This window comes from Mugil cephalus, chromosome 13 (genome assembly GCF_022458985.1).
Source record: "Mugil cephalus isolate CIBA_MC_2020 chromosome 13, CIBA_Mcephalus_1.1, whole genome shotgun sequence".
NCBI lineage: Eukaryota > Metazoa > Chordata > Actinopteri > Mugiliformes > Mugilidae > Mugil > Mugil cephalus.
The window spans coordinates 1,702,875-1,720,541 of record NC_061782.1 but is presented as its reverse complement, the minus strand read 5'-3'; the positions used below and the strand labels follow the sequence as shown (position 1 = coordinate 1,720,541).

At 41.8% G+C, this 17,667-nt stretch overlaps 2 protein-coding genes across 3 annotated transcripts in view; both read right to left on the bottom strand.

The window, feature by feature from the left end:
* Positions 1 to 9,685, bottom strand: part of kif20ba (kinesin family member 20Ba) — a 41,628-nt gene extending 31,943 nt beyond the window's left edge. For both annotated transcript variants that reach the window (XM_047602601.1, XM_047602602.1), the window contains exons 1-18: positions 9,570 to 9,685; positions 8,366 to 8,474; positions 8,172 to 8,261; positions 7,929 to 8,051; positions 7,694 to 7,832; positions 7,407 to 7,591; positions 7,076 to 7,130; positions 6,188 to 6,394; positions 5,975 to 6,086; positions 4,763 to 4,837; positions 4,510 to 4,656; positions 4,244 to 4,406; positions 3,691 to 3,855; positions 3,487 to 3,606; positions 2,438 to 2,577; positions 1,638 to 1,758; positions 1,305 to 1,425; positions 1,065 to 1,207 (exon numbers count right to left, since the gene is read on the bottom strand). In XM_047602601.1, coding sequence (XP_047458557.1) covers positions 1,065 to 1,207; positions 1,305 to 1,425; positions 1,638 to 1,758; positions 2,438 to 2,577; positions 3,487 to 3,606; positions 3,691 to 3,855; positions 4,244 to 4,406; positions 4,510 to 4,656; positions 4,763 to 4,837; positions 5,975 to 6,086; positions 6,188 to 6,394; positions 7,076 to 7,130; positions 7,407 to 7,591; positions 7,694 to 7,832; positions 7,929 to 8,051; positions 8,172 to 8,261; positions 8,366 to 8,473 — 2,214 coding nt within the window. In that variant the 5' untranslated portion in view covers position 8,474; positions 9,570 to 9,685. The remainder of the gene's footprint in view (positions 1 to 1,064; positions 1,208 to 1,304; positions 1,426 to 1,637; positions 1,759 to 2,437; positions 2,578 to 3,486; positions 3,607 to 3,690; positions 3,856 to 4,243; positions 4,407 to 4,509; positions 4,657 to 4,762; positions 4,838 to 5,974; positions 6,087 to 6,187; positions 6,395 to 7,075; positions 7,131 to 7,406; positions 7,592 to 7,693; positions 7,833 to 7,928; positions 8,052 to 8,171; positions 8,262 to 8,365; positions 8,475 to 9,569) is intronic.
* A 2,059-nt stretch (positions 9,686 to 11,744) lies between these two features.
* ankrd1a (ankyrin repeat domain 1a (cardiac muscle)) lies at positions 11,745 to 16,808 on the bottom strand. The gene is made up of 9 exons (XM_047602624.1): positions 16,660 to 16,808; positions 15,524 to 15,688; positions 14,559 to 14,687; positions 14,304 to 14,411; positions 14,106 to 14,204; positions 13,900 to 13,998; positions 13,361 to 13,459; positions 13,097 to 13,195; positions 11,745 to 12,801 (listed from the first exon to the last, which is right to left on the bottom strand). Exons 1-9 carry the CDS (start codon positions 16,684 to 16,686, stop codon positions 12,709 to 12,711), a joined length of 918 nt encoding a protein of 305 aa, XP_047458580.1. The 5' UTR covers positions 16,687 to 16,808; the 3' UTR covers positions 11,745 to 12,708.
* Positions 16,809 to 17,667: the final 859 nt, after the last annotated feature.

Here is a 17,667-nt window from a genome sequence, read left to right as displayed (position 1 = left end):
AACTGATACTTACGTAAATACAAGGTTTTTATAATATAATATTTATATTTAAATATGAAAATGAGGAGATATCAACATAAATAATAATAATATTGATAATAATAATTTGCATACATTTCCAGAACAGAAATCTGAATAATGATGAGGTGAGGTTCAATGTTCTTGTTTCATGTTGTTAACATATTAGATTCCCAGGTATTTGTGGAGGGGATTTTGGATATTTCTTTTAATCTCTGCATAAACCACATAAAAAAAAACAAATTTTACTGTTTTAAACTAGTTTGATGGAAGACATATTAATGGAGCAAAATAGCCAAAAATGTCAAAATTGTTCAGTTAATGAAAGAAAATTGTGCTGTTGCTGCCTCGTCTTAAATGCAGCTTAAAATACAAGTTGTATGTACATCAGATGACAAATTGTGTCAAAAACAACATTAATTTTTATCCATTTCCAATTTATTGCACTTGTCCAGGAAAAGTGGATCAAGTTTCTTTCCAATGCAAACTACTTCCTCTTTGTCCAGCTTGTTATTTCCTTCCATCTGAAAGCGTAAGTGCCTGCAAATGCTTTAAATGTTGATGTGATTTTAAGGTTTCCTGTCCACTGCCTCTCTCACCACTACAGGACACGCTGCAGTAAGGCGGCGCTACAGCAACACCTTCACATTCACGATCGACCCAACAATCGATATTAAAACATTCAAAATCAATATTGTATCGGAAGAAAAGGTAAATCGCGATATATCGATATTTCTTCGCAGCCCTACCAGCAGCAGTCTCTCTGTTGTTGTACAACGTTCATAACCAGCTGAAATAATTCTGTGTCGCTCAAATATTTATCACATATTACACGTGACACATCTTAAAGCATAAAAAAAAAGACGGAGTCTGGGGTTTAGACGGTTCAGCTTCTAAAAATATCCCCGACTGAACTCCCTGAAGCTTGAGAAACATCAGCGTGCAGAAGAAAACGAGCTCAGATTCAGAGTTATTAGAGCTTCCAGAGCTTCCAGAGCTCCGCCTCCTCCCAGGTGAGGTGGGTTTGTGCTCTGGAGGATTCTCACCTGCAGCTGTTCTCCCTCACGCGAGTTCATCTCATCCGTCTTCTGCAGCTCGTCCACCAGCTCCTGTAGCCGGGCGACCTCTGAGGACTTGTCCCGGAGCTGAGAGACGAGCATCGTCTTCTCCTCATCCTCAGCTTCACAGGCTGGAAAAGAACCAGGAAATACAGACGTCACCTGACGTTTATCGCTTTAAAATGATACAACATTAACATGAAAGTTATCATCAGCTCAGCTAAATACCGTTGTGCTCGTGCTCGTTCTTATTCAGCTCCTCTACCGCACCACGTCTGTCAGCACGACATCCGGCTCGGCCTGAACCTGGGCGGGAAAGAGAGGCCCCGATGGAATCCACCGATATGTCCTGCACGAGGAAAGACACAACCAGAGGAACCAGCCAGGCTGTGAAACCACACCTGTACAGGTATTTAACTCAAAACTGCTACTACACCCTTCACAACTTTCATACATTTCTGCAAAAAAAAGGTCAAAGACGAGCTGAGCTGCTAATCAAACCTAGTAAACAAAGCGTTTCATGCACAGGTTGTGGTCTTAGAAACAGAAAGGTTCTGTTACCATGGCCTGTGCGTCTTGACTGGTTCCGGGTGCGGCCATTTTGCCGAACAGATTCTTCAAAATCTCCATCCTCCTTTCCGCTCGCTCCTCCATGATCTCCCTCTCCCTGGCCAGACGGTCACTGACCCAAACACACTCAGCGTTAGACAAGCTCCTTAGAAACGGCTTGTAAACAAATATGGTTAGGAGTTAATTCTGTGAAGATTCTTACTGGAAACATCTGCACATGACATGGGGCGGCACGATTATTCATTATGTTGGAGGGAAACATCTGTATTTTTATAGCTCTACTTTTAAACGAACAATATTCTAAGTTAGAATAAATGCGTAATAATAAAAATTACACAAAAGGTTGAATGTGTTGCTGATGGATATGGATTTAGTGACGCTGTGTTAGCTCTGGCCTTCATGTGTTTTGGTTTGTGATGTTTTTTTTTAGATTAGTTGTGTTACTTTGCTGGTCAGACACAACACTCTTTGCGTTTAACTTGTTCTTGCTTCATGTCACTCGCCCTAAATCCTAAACAAGTCCAGACAATGGACGTAGATGTTTTTAAGGAATTACCTCCAACGTGCACTCGCTTGTTAATTGGGAATCTTAATGAAGCCTTAACCACGTGTCGCCCCCTGGTGGTTGACTCACTAGTGGCTGATTTAAAATGTCCTGCTGCACATCTAATGTACGATTAAAACTTAATTAATTGTGCAGCCTTAATATGACGTTATCTGCTCCTTCAAAAAGGAAGAAAAGTGTCTCTGACACGTTACTGGAGACTCGTACGAACACCAAAGCGTCTCACTCGTAGTCTTTCTGCATCTCGGAGAAGAGCTCCGAGAACTCGGTGCTGATTTCCTGCCTGACTCGTCCCTCCATGAGCAGGCCCTCGGCTCGCTCCTTCTTCAGCTGGATCTGAAGCTGCTTCAACAGCGCCACCTGCCTCTGACGAACGGGACACACACAGAAGGAACATTTTCAGCCGGATTATTAGGAGATTAAAGTAGGAATTATATTAGAATAGATATTCTCATTCTTCAAACAGGTTCTCTGAAAAAAAAAAAAAAGTGAGGGTGTGAGACCAAACTAAGGCTCATTTTAACAAATGTGGAGCTATATACTTAAATATGAGCTAATGTTTATAAATTTCCAGAACAGAAATATGAATAATGGTTAAAACAGGCTCTAAATTCTTGTTTCATGTTGTTAACATATTAGATTTCAAAGTATTTACAGAGGGAATTTTGGAAATCTCTTTTTATCACCTCATAAATCACAAAATACTCTCAACAGTCCTTGTTTTAGGAGTAAAATGTTCTATAAATCAGGCTCTGAATGCTTTATGGATAAATCTGGAAAGTTTGGTTTGTGTAAGAGCTGCAACACGGACAAATAAATAAACACCTAAATGTGTCTTTGTCAACTTTTTTTTTTAACTCAATAACTCGAAATTGATCAATGGGTGAAAAGTTTCCCATTAAAAGAGTTAAGGACAATAAAACTAAATCTGAATTTTAAGATATACGCTATTTCCTGCATCTTCTCGTTGGAAACTCCAAGACGGGTTTTCATGACAGATCAGGAGCATGAAGCTCTAACATCATCAGACACTTAAAAAGTGAGACGACAGAGAAGCAGTGGCACATGAAACATAAGAAACTAGAGAAAAATGGGAAAATGTTAGAATTGAATCCATTGAGAAAATCAGTGCCCATAAATAACTATATTAAATCCCGTTCCCTCCATCAGACTTTAACCTTTACCCAACGTTTCTCAAAGCCAGTGGTTCAGATGATAAATAACCTTAAGCTTAGCTCTTTGTTAAAGCGCTGAATGAACCTAAAATGCACCAACCTGGTGCGTCTTCTTAGAGATGACAACTTTATCATCGTTGTCATCGTCGTCACAGCCAGTCTGGTCCAGTGTGTCCTCCATCAGGCTCATGTCTTCCTCGTACTCGTCATCCTCATCCTCCTGCACACGATATTTTTTAATAACGTTGGTGAACAGAAACAAACAGAGCGTCGGGACAGTAAAGTTTAACCGGTGAGTTCCCACCTGTACGTCCTCCAGGCTGCTCTCCCAGCCGTTCAGGGAGCTGCTCCTCCTCCTCCTCCTGCTGCTCCGTAGAGTCGTCCTCTCAGCGTCGTCCACGATGAAGGACACCTCACTGGTGGACCTCTGTGGCATGAGGGGAAGGGGTCTGGAGGACAGAACTACAACCTGAGGAAAGAGAAGGAAAAGGAAGAAATAAATCTTAGATGTGGAAACATTTTTAAAATTAAATCCAGGGTTCCTACACCTTTGAAATTACAAAATGTCATAGTTTGACATTTGAATAAGGTAATGTAGCTCATACACATAATTAGATCAAACACAGATAAATTCCACCCATGATCATCTATGTAGGTTAATTTTGATATATTGTCGCCGTGTGTTGAACATTTATTTTTATTTTGGAAGCAGTAATTTCTCAGTTTGACAAGTCAGAGCTCATTTTTCCCAAAGTTATCTTGAACGCAGCATACCTGACCTGAAAAATCTATAAAATCAGATCCTACACTTTTCCCATACTTGTGTAGGAAACCTGTAAACCTGCCGATGTACAAACCTTCTGAGCCACGGCGGAGAATCTGAGCACGCTGAGGGTCTCGTCGTACATGGAGGCGCACTGGTTGATGTTGACCATCATGCAGGCTTTGCCTCGACCACAGAAGAAGCCCTGCAGGTAGTGGGTCAGCTTGCTTTCTCTAAAGGGGACGTGCTGCAGAAGCCTGAGAAGGAGGGAACAGGAAAAGGTTCATTTTGAAGCCACAGCCGAGGCTTGAAAGTCAAACCAGGGTGAGTCTGAGACAGAGGCAGGATGGAAAGTCTCACTTGGCCTGCTGGTTGTGTCGTAGTGCACTGATGCATTTCCCCAGAGTCAGCAGCGATGTGTTGATGTTTCCTGCCTCTTTCAGACGTTCTCCTTTGTTCTGCGTCTTGGCGCAACGCTCTGATCCGGCCAGGTCACACAGACACAGCCTGGACAGAAGAAACATCAAATCAAATCAAATCAAACAGGTAAAAGAGTCACATTAAAAGAAGTGGGAGAAATTTAAGTCCCAGTTAAAGTTAAAGTGCTACTCACTCGCTGACCGTGTGGACCCTCGGTAACGGCCCAGTATCCTCAATCCTCAAAACTCGAATGGAGAAAATACTGTGACTGTAAAACAGAGAGGAACAAAACAAACACCTTTATAAACTGTTTAACGTGGAGAAATAAATCACAGAGAGAACAGCTGGAAAGCCGCCGCCCAAACTCCAAAATATCTTATTTGTATTTTCTTCTTTTCTTGTGATAAACATGTCTGACATAAATTCTTTTCATTTTTTTTTCTTACATGTGTGTGTTGAATATTTCTGTACCGCTGCTGCTAATAAAGTGGATTTCCCCATTGTGCCATAAATAAAAGATTTATTTTATTTTATGTTATTTCCATTTTTACTCTGGCTTTTAAGAGTGATTCTTTTATGTGCAACTAAGCTACTGTGACCAAGAAATTTCCCTTGTGGATCATTTAAGTCTGGCTAAGACTAAGTAATCTCCTATTGCAGTGGTTCCCAACCATTTTTCCTGGTCCCTACTTGTGTGTAAGAAAAGCAGGGTAAATTCAAGCTGGTTCATTTGAGGAATTATTTGATTAGCAACAGTTTAAATTTATACAAAAGAAAAACAACTTTAGATCATATTTTAACTCTAAACTGATAAATTTACATCCTAATATTTAATATTAGTCATTATTTTTTACTATTTTTAGTCCTTTGTCTGCAGTTAGGACACATTCTCCCAGCTTTGTGAATTTATTTCTCAAAAAGACGTTGGCTTAGATGATGCATTCGTGGAAAACTCGGAAATTCTCTATTCCAACTTCCGACATTTTCCAGTGTTGCAGGTGAACTCAGAGGAGGAAACATAAGTTTGGTAGATTGTCAGCGGTTGCTGAACATTAAAATATGTGCAGCAGTAATTTTACTTAGAGCTCATTTTTTCCCAAGTTGTCTTGAATGCAGCGCCACCTAGTTTCCCAAGAACCACCCCCACCCTACTTCTGATTGGCTAGTGATGTTAGTGGAGAGAGAAAGCTGCTTTACTATCATTCCATGGGTAAGTGAACTCAACTGACTGCTCAAACTTGACAATATCCTCACTGTCCTATTGGAACAGGCGACAGTCATTCATATCAAACACAGTCAAAGTGTAAAAAATCTGACATTTTCATAATGTCATAGATGGTAAATTAATTCATTTGAAAACCCTCAACTCTCCAGCTGTGTCATTGCTGCTGGCCGCCGCCCTCACCTCCTGCTGGAGAGATGATTGAGTCGAGTGGAGGAGAAGGTCTGGTTCTTCTTGCCCAGGTTCATGACTCTGTAAGCCTCTTCAGCGCTGTTCACCTGCACCCAACGCAGATCTGATGGCAAATACATTAATACTCGGTGACTTCAGTGTCTAGTAACTTAAATCGAAGTTTTGTAAAAAATTGTATGTGAAATGATTCTCGTGTCTTCAGACCTTTGACAAACGCGTTGCCCTTGACGTCCTGGGACAGGCGCAGTGCCGTCCTCCTCGGGGCTCCGCTGGGGGCCACCTCCAGAAGATCGTGAATGTTCTCGTTGTAGATTTCACAGAATGAAACCCAGACTGAGAACTTAGTGTTTGATTCCAGCTCCATGCTGATTTTCTCCTCTGCTGCTACATTAGCGGCCAGCATGGAGGAGCCTGGGGGGGGGGGGGGGGGGGGGGGGGGGGGGGCACAAGAAGTATTACAGACGGTAACATTATGAATTTAGTCCTTATGCTCTATGATGTAATCTGGGATGTTTCAAATAATCAATATGGACTAAACACGTCTCCTCCATAGACTGAATATAAATATGGACTAAACACGTCTCCTCCATAGACCGTATATAAATATGGACTAAACACGTCTCCTCCATAGACTGTATATAAATATGGACTAAACACGTCTCCTCATAGACTGTATATAAATATGGACTAAACACGTCTCCATAGACTGTATATAAATATGGACTAACACGTCTCCTCCATAGACCGTATATAAATATGGACTAAACACGTCTCCTCCATAGACTGTATATAAATATGGACTAAACACGTCTCCTCCATAGACCGTATATAAATATGGACTAAACACGTCTCCTCCATAGACTGTATATAAATACGGACTAAACACGTCTCCTCCATAGACTGTATATAAATATGGACTAAACACGTCTCCATAGACTGTATATAAATATGGACTAAACACGTCTCCTCCATAGACTGTATATAAATACGGACTAAACACGTCTCCTCCATAGACTGTATATAAATATGAATTAAACACGTCTCCTCCATAGACTGTATATAAATATGGACGCAGCCGACCACAAATCTCACCTTCAAGAAGAGTCTTATTGGTCACGTTCAACAGGCTGGCATTACTTTTCTCATTCTGAAAAGGCAAAGAACAAAAAAAATATTCAAAACAACACAATTATATTCTGTGATAAGTAACTGAAAACTATCTCCAGACAAAGACTTGGCTCCACCTACTCCACCTTGTTTTAGAAACTGGCTGCATGAGCTTGTTTCAGTCATTCACATGGAGAAACTATAATTTAACAACTCAAAGTGACATAATTGGGAAGAATCTAGGGATCCCTTAATGAAATACCTGGGTGCAATATGATTTTTTTGATAAGTTGCTGGTCAAACAGGTTATTTCTACCTCTTTAAGCTGCCGGAGGAGGTTTTTCTTGAAGGACGCCTCCTCAGCCTGTTTCTCTCTGGTGAGTCTTGTGAACTCTTGGCAGCGATGAGGCTTGATGCTCATCCCTGGGAAAACCTGCCCGTCGATACTGCTGAAGATCACATCCAGAGACCTGGGTAGGATACCGGCATCGGTGTCTGGACCTGGAGTTACCAAAGCACAATGAAAGGGCTCGGTGTTAAGACTTGCACAGGTAATAGGTTTTATTAAAAGGAAACTTAAATACATGAGGGACTGTACTATACCCAAGAATGTAAAGGTCTTCCCAGCATTTGTGACTCCATAAGTGAAAACCAGAGAGTTTCCTCCTTCCAGAACATCTTTGACCAGATTCTTTACGGTTCCATCGAACAGCTCGCTCTGTGTTGTCTCAGGACCAAACACCTACAGAAGGAAAAAATCAGTCAGAGCTTCAGATCTTAAGTACCAGTAGCTTATTTAAGTGGATAGACATTACTCATCCAACCAGGAAACACCAACCTGAGAGAACTGGAAGCGTTGTCCGGTCTGCGGGAGGGATTTGTCGGAGCTAAGTCTCGCTGAGAGGGACAAAGTGGGAGGCTTCAGCAGAACCGTGTCGGGAAGCTCGATGGTCACACAGTCCTGGGAACGGACAAGACAAACAACAACAACAAAAAAAAACCTGTTAAGATGAATAAAAACTAAAGAGGCCTCTTTAGTCAGCTGTTCAAGTCCATGCATGTGAATTGTTCTTGTTTTCACCTGAGACTCTCCATTGCTGGTCTCGGCTGAGGTGAAGGGGCGGATTCGGAGGTAGACCTGAAGGTGTTCTCTCTCCTCGATGCAGGAATGCTGCAAACAGACACAAGTTTGATGCATATTGAAAAATAAAAATAATAATAATAATAAATGTGGCTGCATGTGGCAAACAGTGTCTCGACACGGTCGACGTTTACCTGCGGGTCCAGTAAGGTGCTGAGCTCCAGCGACGCAACTCTTTTCAAACTGTCGACCTCCACCTGCTCCTGTTTGTCAGGGTTGTAGCTCAGGGATGAGTCCATCATCCTGTGAAACACAATCGCAAACGTGAAAATGAAACTGACGTCATAGACGAGGAATTATCTGTGGCTGCGTTTTACGTGACTGAAATTATTCTGGCCAGAGATTGAGACACGGTCTGTGCACATTGTGGTATTTCAAGTTTGTTTTTTAGACTATATAAGAAGAAAAAATACCACTTTACTAAAGGAAATTTACATTTCATCCTATATATATATATATATATAAAAAAGGGTTTTTACATTTTTGCTAATTCTAAAAAGGTCACAGCAAGAAAATCAATTGTGTTGTTGCTGATATTTCAATATGAATATTTTCTTTACGGATTCAACATGTAGTACCGCTTTGGCATAACAGAGGTTCCTCAGTGGATCATCCCACAGATACTTGATCAGTTTGAGATCTAGCTCATTTGGAGGCCAGGTCAACACCTTGTGGCTGGGTGTTTCTGGGGGTGTCATCGCTATGGGGTGGGGGCTACATGTCTAAGTAACATCCACATGAATGAATGCCAGGTTCAAAAGTTTCCCAGCAGAACAATGAAGTGTCACAAGATGGTTTAAATGCTGTTTACTTGTCCCGTCGGTGGTCATAATGTTGTGGCTAATCGGTGTGTGGTGCATATGCGCTTCATGAAATTCATGAGGCCACTTCGCCAACTTTTCCCAGCTGATTATTTAAAAGATCGAAACGTCACCTTAAAATCACTGTTTACATATTATAGATGAACGTAAATATTTAGATATTCGTGTGTGATTATCAGCGTCTACGCCCTTCAAAAAAAAAAACACACAAACAAAAAAAACTAAACCGCTGCTTCGGATCTGGATTCAATAAACAGATAATTTACAAAAATATCTCCCGTTAAAACAAAAACTCACACAGCTTCAGTGCTGATTTAGAAAACTTAGTTACTTTGTGCCACAAAGCTAACGTGTTAGCTTAAAAAAAAAAAAAAAAAACGTTACCTGGCTAGCGACACCTGTCAACTGATAACAATCCGCAGCTTAGTTCAACAAATATTAACTTAATCTTTTGAAAAATGCGCCCAGACACGGGTCTACGTTCTCACCTGGAGTAAAACTGAACAGAAACACTCACCTGACGGTTGCACCGGAGACATTAAGTACGTTTAGGGACGGAAGAATGCTCTTTTGTGCTCTTGCTAATGTTGAGCTATGTAAAACACAACAACGAAAGCCGCCGCGGTCTCGGTTTGAAACGGACCAATCGCAGCGCCGCTAACTCCTCAGTAAGGAGCGTCACTATTGGCTGACCTGAAAGCTGCTACGTGACGTCATCGCGTAACATAAATAAACAGCGATGAGAGGGTTCAACGCAGAAGATAGAAAAACGAGGGTTTTAGAGTGAATTTATGGATTTTTAGTGTAGTTTTCTTAAGTTTGGTTTAGTAATCATGACATTTTTCAGTTTTTTTTTGGAAACAATCCACATTAACGATCTAAATGGAGCAAAAACGTTAAATTTAAGGCTACTTCCAGACAGAAGGAGTGTAAATAGTCTTTAGATGGGGTGGCAGGGGTCAGAGAGGACCCACTGTGTCCCCAGGCACATGTTCATACTGTGTGTAACTAAACATGCTCACTCATTTAAATATAAATATATAATTCAGTGATCTGCCTACCTGGGACACCATCACTTTACATGATACTGTATAATACTGTGTAATGTTCTACACTGTATACATTTAACGACATGCTTATATAAGTGCTTGTATATGCTACACGTGGTGTGACTGTCCCTGCTGCATATACGATCCATATATTAATATTAGTATTACACTTGTTTCTATCTATCTGTCTAGTCTAGTCATACTCTTTACAGCAGTCATGGCTTGTTGTCTATTATCGGGTTAATTTTGCACCTTTTTGCTATTTGTGCTTCCATGCAGATGTCTGGACTATATGCAATGATAATGAAGTTGAATCTCGTCTAATTTGGTTTATTGATCTTGGTAAATGTATTTTTTTATCCTCTTGTTTTCTATTAAGTTTCATTCCCTCTCATGTGACAATAAAAAAATTAAAAAAAAAACTTTGAAACCTTTGAAAGAGCAGAAGAAGTCCACGTCCAACTGCAAAATAACAACGAACTGCGCATGCGCGAAGCGTTGACTCACCTATGAGTGTCAATAAAAGAATAAAATCTCCCTAAAAGTCCAATAAAACGCGAAAAGGTCTCTGGATATGTCGCTTTATTTTTTAATTTCTGGAAAAAAGAATCACTCGTGGGCTCTTAACCTGGGCCTGAGAACTAAATTAAATATAAATATGGCGACAAATTTACTAAATTGGCTTAACTGTCCAATGGGAATCCAGCGAAAGGTGCGCATGCGCCGTCACCATCAGTAGCGATACCCAGCGTGCTGTTCTTTCCCCACTGAGACCTCATGTGTTTTCAAAGAGCGGTGCAGCTTTATTTCTCACATCACTGTTTATGTTGAAGCACAGTTTAAAACAGTGAGCCTCATAACGCAGAATCAATCTTTTCTTTCTTTACCAAACTCCTTTTTATTCTAATATGTCGTGATTAGCTTTCGTGCTCTGATTGTCTATTAAATATCACAAAAAAAACATCACAAACACCATTAAATTCAATCTATCAAACTTCAAACAGCTCCAAAGCAGCTAAAGTCTATATGCATGATGCTGCATATGATATTTTCACACATAAATTACTGTTTTACAACCTGGACATGAAAGTGAAGTGTCTCTTCAAGGAGGCAGTTACAACCTCTTCACTTTCATTCTGTCAAGTCTTTATGGATGTCTGTCTCATCTCTCTTAATGTGATGCATCTCTCTGGGTTCTCGGACCATGTCTGTGTCCGGTTCTGTCTGTGTCTGGTTCTGTCTGTGTCTGTTGTATGATTGTTGTTTTAAAGTCTTCTCTGTCTTTGTTGTGTAGCTGCCTTGGGACTAATCACTAACGTGTCAATGATGAATAATGATTAATAAAAACAGGTTTATTTGCCTAAAACGTTTGTCCCGTGGTAAAAATGTACCCGCCCTGTATTTATTTCCCAGCACCTCAGGAACATTAAACTACACTTCCCAGAAGGTGCGGCGTCTTCCAGCAGCGTGTGCACAGGTGTATTTCACTGACTGTGAACGCTCTGATGAAGGAAAAGCCTAAAAATATTAGAGTGATACAACTGCAGAAATTCCAAGTGTGCGGAAAATGTTTCTCTTCTTTTGTTTCACGATGTCTCCGCAGAGCGTTTCGGTGGAAGTTTACAACATCAATAGAAGTCAGGTGAAATTCAAAAACCATTTTTATTTAGTCAGTTTTCAGATATACAGAGAAATTAACAAACACCTTTAAAAAAAATCAAAAAGACTCGTTTCAGCCACGTAAAAACTTATCAAACATCCTCGAAAACCAACAGTGACTTTTCAGCTGCTTCTCTCTCACACTTCTCATGGAACTTAAACTCTTGTTGCTGCAGGAGAAGCTTCTCAGTATTTTGTGATTTTATCTCCAGCAGAAATAATCCAGGAAGTGGAGAGACTCTTCTCAACCTGACTCTCAGACTTACTTTGCTCCGTCTCGTTTCTCAACGTTAATAAGACCGAAGAACTCGGTTAAACTCACTTGAATGTTCAACAACACTCGTCATCAAACAGCAGGAAGGGAGGGGGAGAGGAAGGGGGAGGAGGAGGGGGAGGGCAGGGAGCCCTTTTAAATAAATGAGTTACACTGGATTTGCTCCACAGTGAAAAGCAGGTGATGCACACCTGGAAAACCTAAAGTAGTATCTCTAAGTTTTTCCTGTTAGTAAGAAGATCAAATCAATAATTGGTTAAATATGACCTTAGACAGAAAATAAAATCATTAAACCAACTACAGCATAACTCCTCAGTCAAACCTAATAAACATGACAATAACGAGAACCGTCATTAATCAATAAATAAGTCACCTTCTCGATGCAGTGCCGCTGACTTCAACTCAGCTTAAAGTAAAAATTAAGAAAACCCTCGTCTTCCTCCCGTCAGCCGAGACATTGTCCAGCAATATTTGGCGAATCTATCAGAGCTGATAATCACATTATTAACGAGATCCTGATTAGATTTCACATTGTCGCTCGAAGGCGCCTCCACACCGACGCTTCAGATGTTACCACAGAAACAGAAAGAGTGATGGGTTCAAACCCCCGACGCTGCCTGAGGGGACCAGAGCCCCCGAGTCCGTATGTGTCGGGTGAAGCTGGAAGTTCTGTTCTAGTGCGACGGCTTCTCCTCGCTGATGTTGAACAGGAGGCTCTTGGCGCCGCTCTGCCACGAGTACAGCGTCTCCATCGGGGTTTTTCCATCCTGCACGGAGGAAACGAGCAGACTATGAATGAAGGAGCAGGAGGCTCAGAGAGTAGAGTGAGGTTCCTTTAGAGGCTGCACCACTTTACTCTTCAGCACCCAAACATCAGGACAGAAATATGGTGAAAAAAAGCAAACTGAGGATGTTCTGGTTCAAGTCGTGAGCTTTTTATTTCTACAACATTCTGTGTAGATTTCTTTTCTTAAGATGATTTGATTGAATATAAGAATCTTTTGCGTCTTTGTGCTGATGCAGTTTTTGCAGAGTGGAGTCATGCACGCGTTTCCTACTTACACAGTTCTTTGTGTTGAGACTGGCGCCGTACATCATCAGCAGCCTGATCATCTTGAACCTGTTTATCCTCACGGCATCGTGCATGGGCGTGTCTCCGTCCTGCAGCCCGGAGGAAAACACAACACATTCAGAATATGGAGTCAACAGCCCCTACAGGGCAAACAGGATTTCATTATTTGTGCATAAAGTGGGAATTTTTCGCTTCAAATCTGTCAGCGAATCAGGAGCAACAGTTGTTTTGTGGAAGTTTTGTGTTTCTCTTACTCTGTCTTTGGCGTTGACGTCTGCTCCACAGTGAATGAGATGCTCTGCACACTCACAGTGTCCCGTCCTCACGGCCACATGGAGGGGGGTGCTGTGCAACTGAGGACACGAGGAAGGAATTCAGTTTTTTTTTTTTAACCTAGACTCTGATTATTGCAGGAAACTCAATGTTACACAATGTTTTGCACATTTTATTGCACAAACTTTGTGTGTTGCAGCTTTATTTATATTTATATTCTTTATTTATCTTTATTTTATCTATACTGTTTATTTAAAACCACACTGTTTACTTAGTATCTATATATTGTAGTTACTATGTGAAATAATTCGGGACCTGAGTGCATAATTTCAGAGTTGGGATGTGCAGCGCCCGTCATGACCACAAGATGGCGCCAGAGGAAAAAAATGTTTTCTTTGGAGCTTTATGCGTTTGCCTACTTTTTCTCCAGTGTAATTTTGCACTTTGCCAGATTAGACCCTGTGGATGGGGTCCTCTAGGAGCAGAGCAGACCTGCAGTGACCTCAGGACGTGGACCCACCTTGTCTCTGGAGGTGAACTTGGCTCCCTGGTCCAGGAGGAGCTGTAAGGCCGGCAGGCTGCCTCCTCTGCAGGCCCAGTGCACCGCTGTGGCCTCCAGCTGGAACACACACACACACACAGTGCATGAGTCCAAGCACTTTATTTATCCTCAAAGGGTAAAAAAGAAGAAGAAGAAGAAGAAGAAGCAGCCTTTGGACCTCTCACCTTGTCTTTTTTCTCGAGGGCTGCTCCGGCCTCCAGGAGCCTCTTCATCACCTCCACGTGTCCTTTGAAGGAGGCTTTGTGCAGAGCTGTTCTCTGGAACTGTGACCACAGCAGAACACAATTAAAACTCCTCCACACACACACACACAATCACCACACGGCATGAAAGTATCTGCTCCTTCACGTATTTCCACTCACGTTGTCGGCCGCGTCGGGGTTCCCTCCGTCGCTCAGGTACTTGTCCACCACGGGCAGCTTGTTCTCCATGGCCGCCGTCAGGAACAGCTGCTCACAAACCGTCTCTGGCTGCAAAGACAAACTCATTAGACGTGTCTGGAAGGAGGACACCACCTCGGAGCGGGTCACGATTCAAAGCCAGACAACATGAAAGACTCTGGAATGATGGGAAGGAGCGCAGGGAACGAAAGAGGCCGACTCGGTTCAGACTCGTACCAGGATCTCGGGCTCCGGCTGCTGCTTCTTGTGCGCAGGAGCCTTCCTCTCCCTCCTCCTCTTCCTCAGCTGCAGGATGTTGAACAGGTCGTCCACCGTCTCCAGCTTCAGTCGGCCGCTCTTGTCCGTCTGAGAGGAGGACAGAGAGTGGAATAGAATAAAACTTTATTGTCCACTGAGGTGGAAAATTGTCTCGGGCTCACCAACACAGGAGACAGACAGTAGTAAAATTACACAGCGTTGCATAGACTTGATAATAAATACAATAAGGCAGAGCCTCCCAGACTTCAGGTTCAAACTGATTAAAGAGAGGACGGGAGCTATCTGCCAGGATTCACAGTCCCGTTTAATTTGTTCTTTCTCTTCCAGCTGAAGTGACCCGACCAAGCAGAGAGATGAAATGTTAGGACGCTCTCTATGTGCTCCAGAATCACTGGACTCAAACCGAGGCGGCTCAGTCTTTTCTGAGCTCACAGTAAACCTCACAAAGCCTCATTCAACATTCAACCCTTCAGCCTCTGAGGCATCTGGGACTTTCAGCATGTAAAAGTTTAGAGTAATGCTATGTCACTTAACTGGTCAGAAATGTATTATTTATTTACTGCAAATCATTAGTCTTGGTTCATCTACGCCGGTGACGTGTAGTGAAAGGTAGAACAATTAAACCCTCCTCCACTAGAGGGCAGAAGGTGGACAATTAACCCGCCTATCTACCTGTTGCCGTTCAAACAACAGAATAAGTCATGAGAAGGCGTAGTGGTTAGAAGAAAGCAAAGAAATGCTGACGAGCTCAAGATACTATGATGAAAGTCCTGTTTTACTTTTAGCAGGGAACCAGCTGACAGGCACTAAAGTCTAGGTTCTGTGTCTAATGTGAGCTCTGGCACGGTATGTTTGGTCACACCTGCGCACAGGCACAAACTGTGAGTAAATGTAAAACCAGCATCACGGCCGTGTTTTCTCACATTGAGAGCGGCCACGCTGACTTCCTCCTGCTCGCTGCCGCTGTCGCTCTCCTCCAGCTCCCGGCGCGTCCTGCGCTCGTCCTGCTTCTCCTGACCCACGGCCGCCTCGTACGCGCCGCCCTGGAAGCCGGCCGCCTCTTTGCCCTCTGACCTCTTACCGGTCACCTGCAGGAGGAAAAACAAAAAACAAAACGTTTCTTCCTCTGAGATCAGATCTCGTTATCACTTCCACAACATCTGCTCGATCTTAGAGCTTGAACTTAAGTGTTTAATTTCATCACTTGCAGCTTCTAGCGTCTTTCAAAGATTATATTTTTTAATATTTTTAGTCTTTTTGAACCTCCTGAGACCCTGCGTCCACATATGGGGACATTTCATTCTGTGGCACATCAGGCACATCAGATTTTAAGTTCTCCTTAGAGGACATTGGGACTTCATTGTTTGCAATTCTGCTTTTGCTCAGGTGTGAACATGAGCAGTTTTCTATTTTAGTTTTTCTACGTCTTAGGTCCTGTTGATCCCAAACACCTTGTAGGAATTAAACCTGCACGGCAAACCAAAGCTGATCTCAGCTGATCCAGAAGCCTCTCCTCTCAGCGAGGACAAATAACTCCTGACTTACAATAAAACAAAGAGTGTGAAGAAGCGAGCGTTTAACTTCTCCGTGGCTCCGGAGTTAAAACTCATCGCGTCCCGCTGAGAGCGGAGGAACGAGAACACGCCAGCCTTCAGCTCTTTAATGAGCTGCAGCTGCTTCTGCGGCCAATTATTGAACATAATGGTTTGAACAGCCTGTAGTCTGTGAGTCATTGTAGCTGTCAAACACTGGATTTAATAAAACCACAGAGGAGAAATGTGCAGTAAACACTTTGGTGCTTAATTACTTCACTGTTTAATTACCTTGAACTTCAGTTAATCAGCTCATGTCAAAGTAAAGAATCATTAGTTTGAATTCAGAATTATTTAAATATTTGATCTGATTCATTAAAATGTTCCATTTGTAGTTTAGTGTAACAGTATAATAAAGTATATTTACTTCTTATTATTTCAGTCGGAGAGAAACTCAAAGCTCCTTCAGTTGTTTCAGAAACTAAATTGTTCATCGTCTAATTTTCTGCTGTTATTCAGCTACGTACCAGTTCCTCAACGCTGTGCAGCCCCATTCTTCTTCTTCTTCTTCTTCTTCTGGATGTTTTAGAGTCGGTAGGTTTAAGTCCAGTGGACGTCTGTCCGTCTGCTGTGATGCTCAGAGTCTGTTCTGTTGCAGACGGAGCCTCTCGTCTCTTTTATAGCTCGTCAGACCTCTGCAGAAAAAAAAAAGAAAACAAAAAAAAAAAAAAAAAACCTGTCACTCAACTCAGATCGTATTACTGCATTACTGTCCTCATGTGCTCATGAGGCACGCTCCGTCCCCCCCCCAGTCATGCCCAGTTTGGGCACCTCTGTGTCACCGTTCAAAGACGGGTCACAGGTGAGAGGTCTCACTCTGCCTCAGCTGGATTATTTCATCTGTTTTTACTGACGTGATTAAATGATGTTCAGTTCATTAAAACACACGCAGAGAAACGTTTCCAATAGAACAGAAAAATACTTAGCAGTGCAAGTGGAAGGCTGGTAATATGCAGTATATATAAGAATGTATTAATTGGTGGTGATTCTTCACTATGAACATTTGTACAGTTTTAATAAGGGAACATTTTAAATAGTGGTGTTGTACAGACGTAAAAGGTTTTTATTTGTTCATCGTATCCAGGTGAGAATGATGCTCAGTCCAGAAACAGAACAGTCATAAGAACTTACAAAATGTATGAAACTGTGCAGAAAATTAACACAACAAATAATAATAATAATAATAATAACTGTCCCTGACTGTAGCTTTAAGGACCAAGATAAGATAAGATAAGATAAGATAAGATAAGATAAGACTTTATTAATCCCTGTGAGGGAATGAAGGTTTAACAGCAGTGAAATACAAACAGTGAATGAAATAAGAATAAAAAGGACAAGAATATTTACATGCTGTATAAAAGGAGCATATTCATCCTGTTGGAAGAAAACGACTTAATCACAAATTAATAAATGATCAAATGTTCACCCCAAAACAAGATCAGGTGAGATTCATTAGTTTTATTCGTGGTTTTATT

Coding starts and splice junctions, on each gene's coding strand:
- ankrd1a (XM_047602624.1), bottom strand. CDS start 16,686: ATGGGGCTGCACAGCGTTGAGGAACTG. Junction 15,689..16,659: donor TGCACAGCGTTGAGGAACTG/GTACGTAGCTGA, acceptor TTCCTCCTGCAG/GTGACCGGTAAGAGGTCAGA. Junction 13,196..13,360: donor ACGTCAACGCCAAAGACAGA/GTAAGAGAAACA, acceptor TCCGGGCTGCAG/GACGGAGACACGCCCATGCA.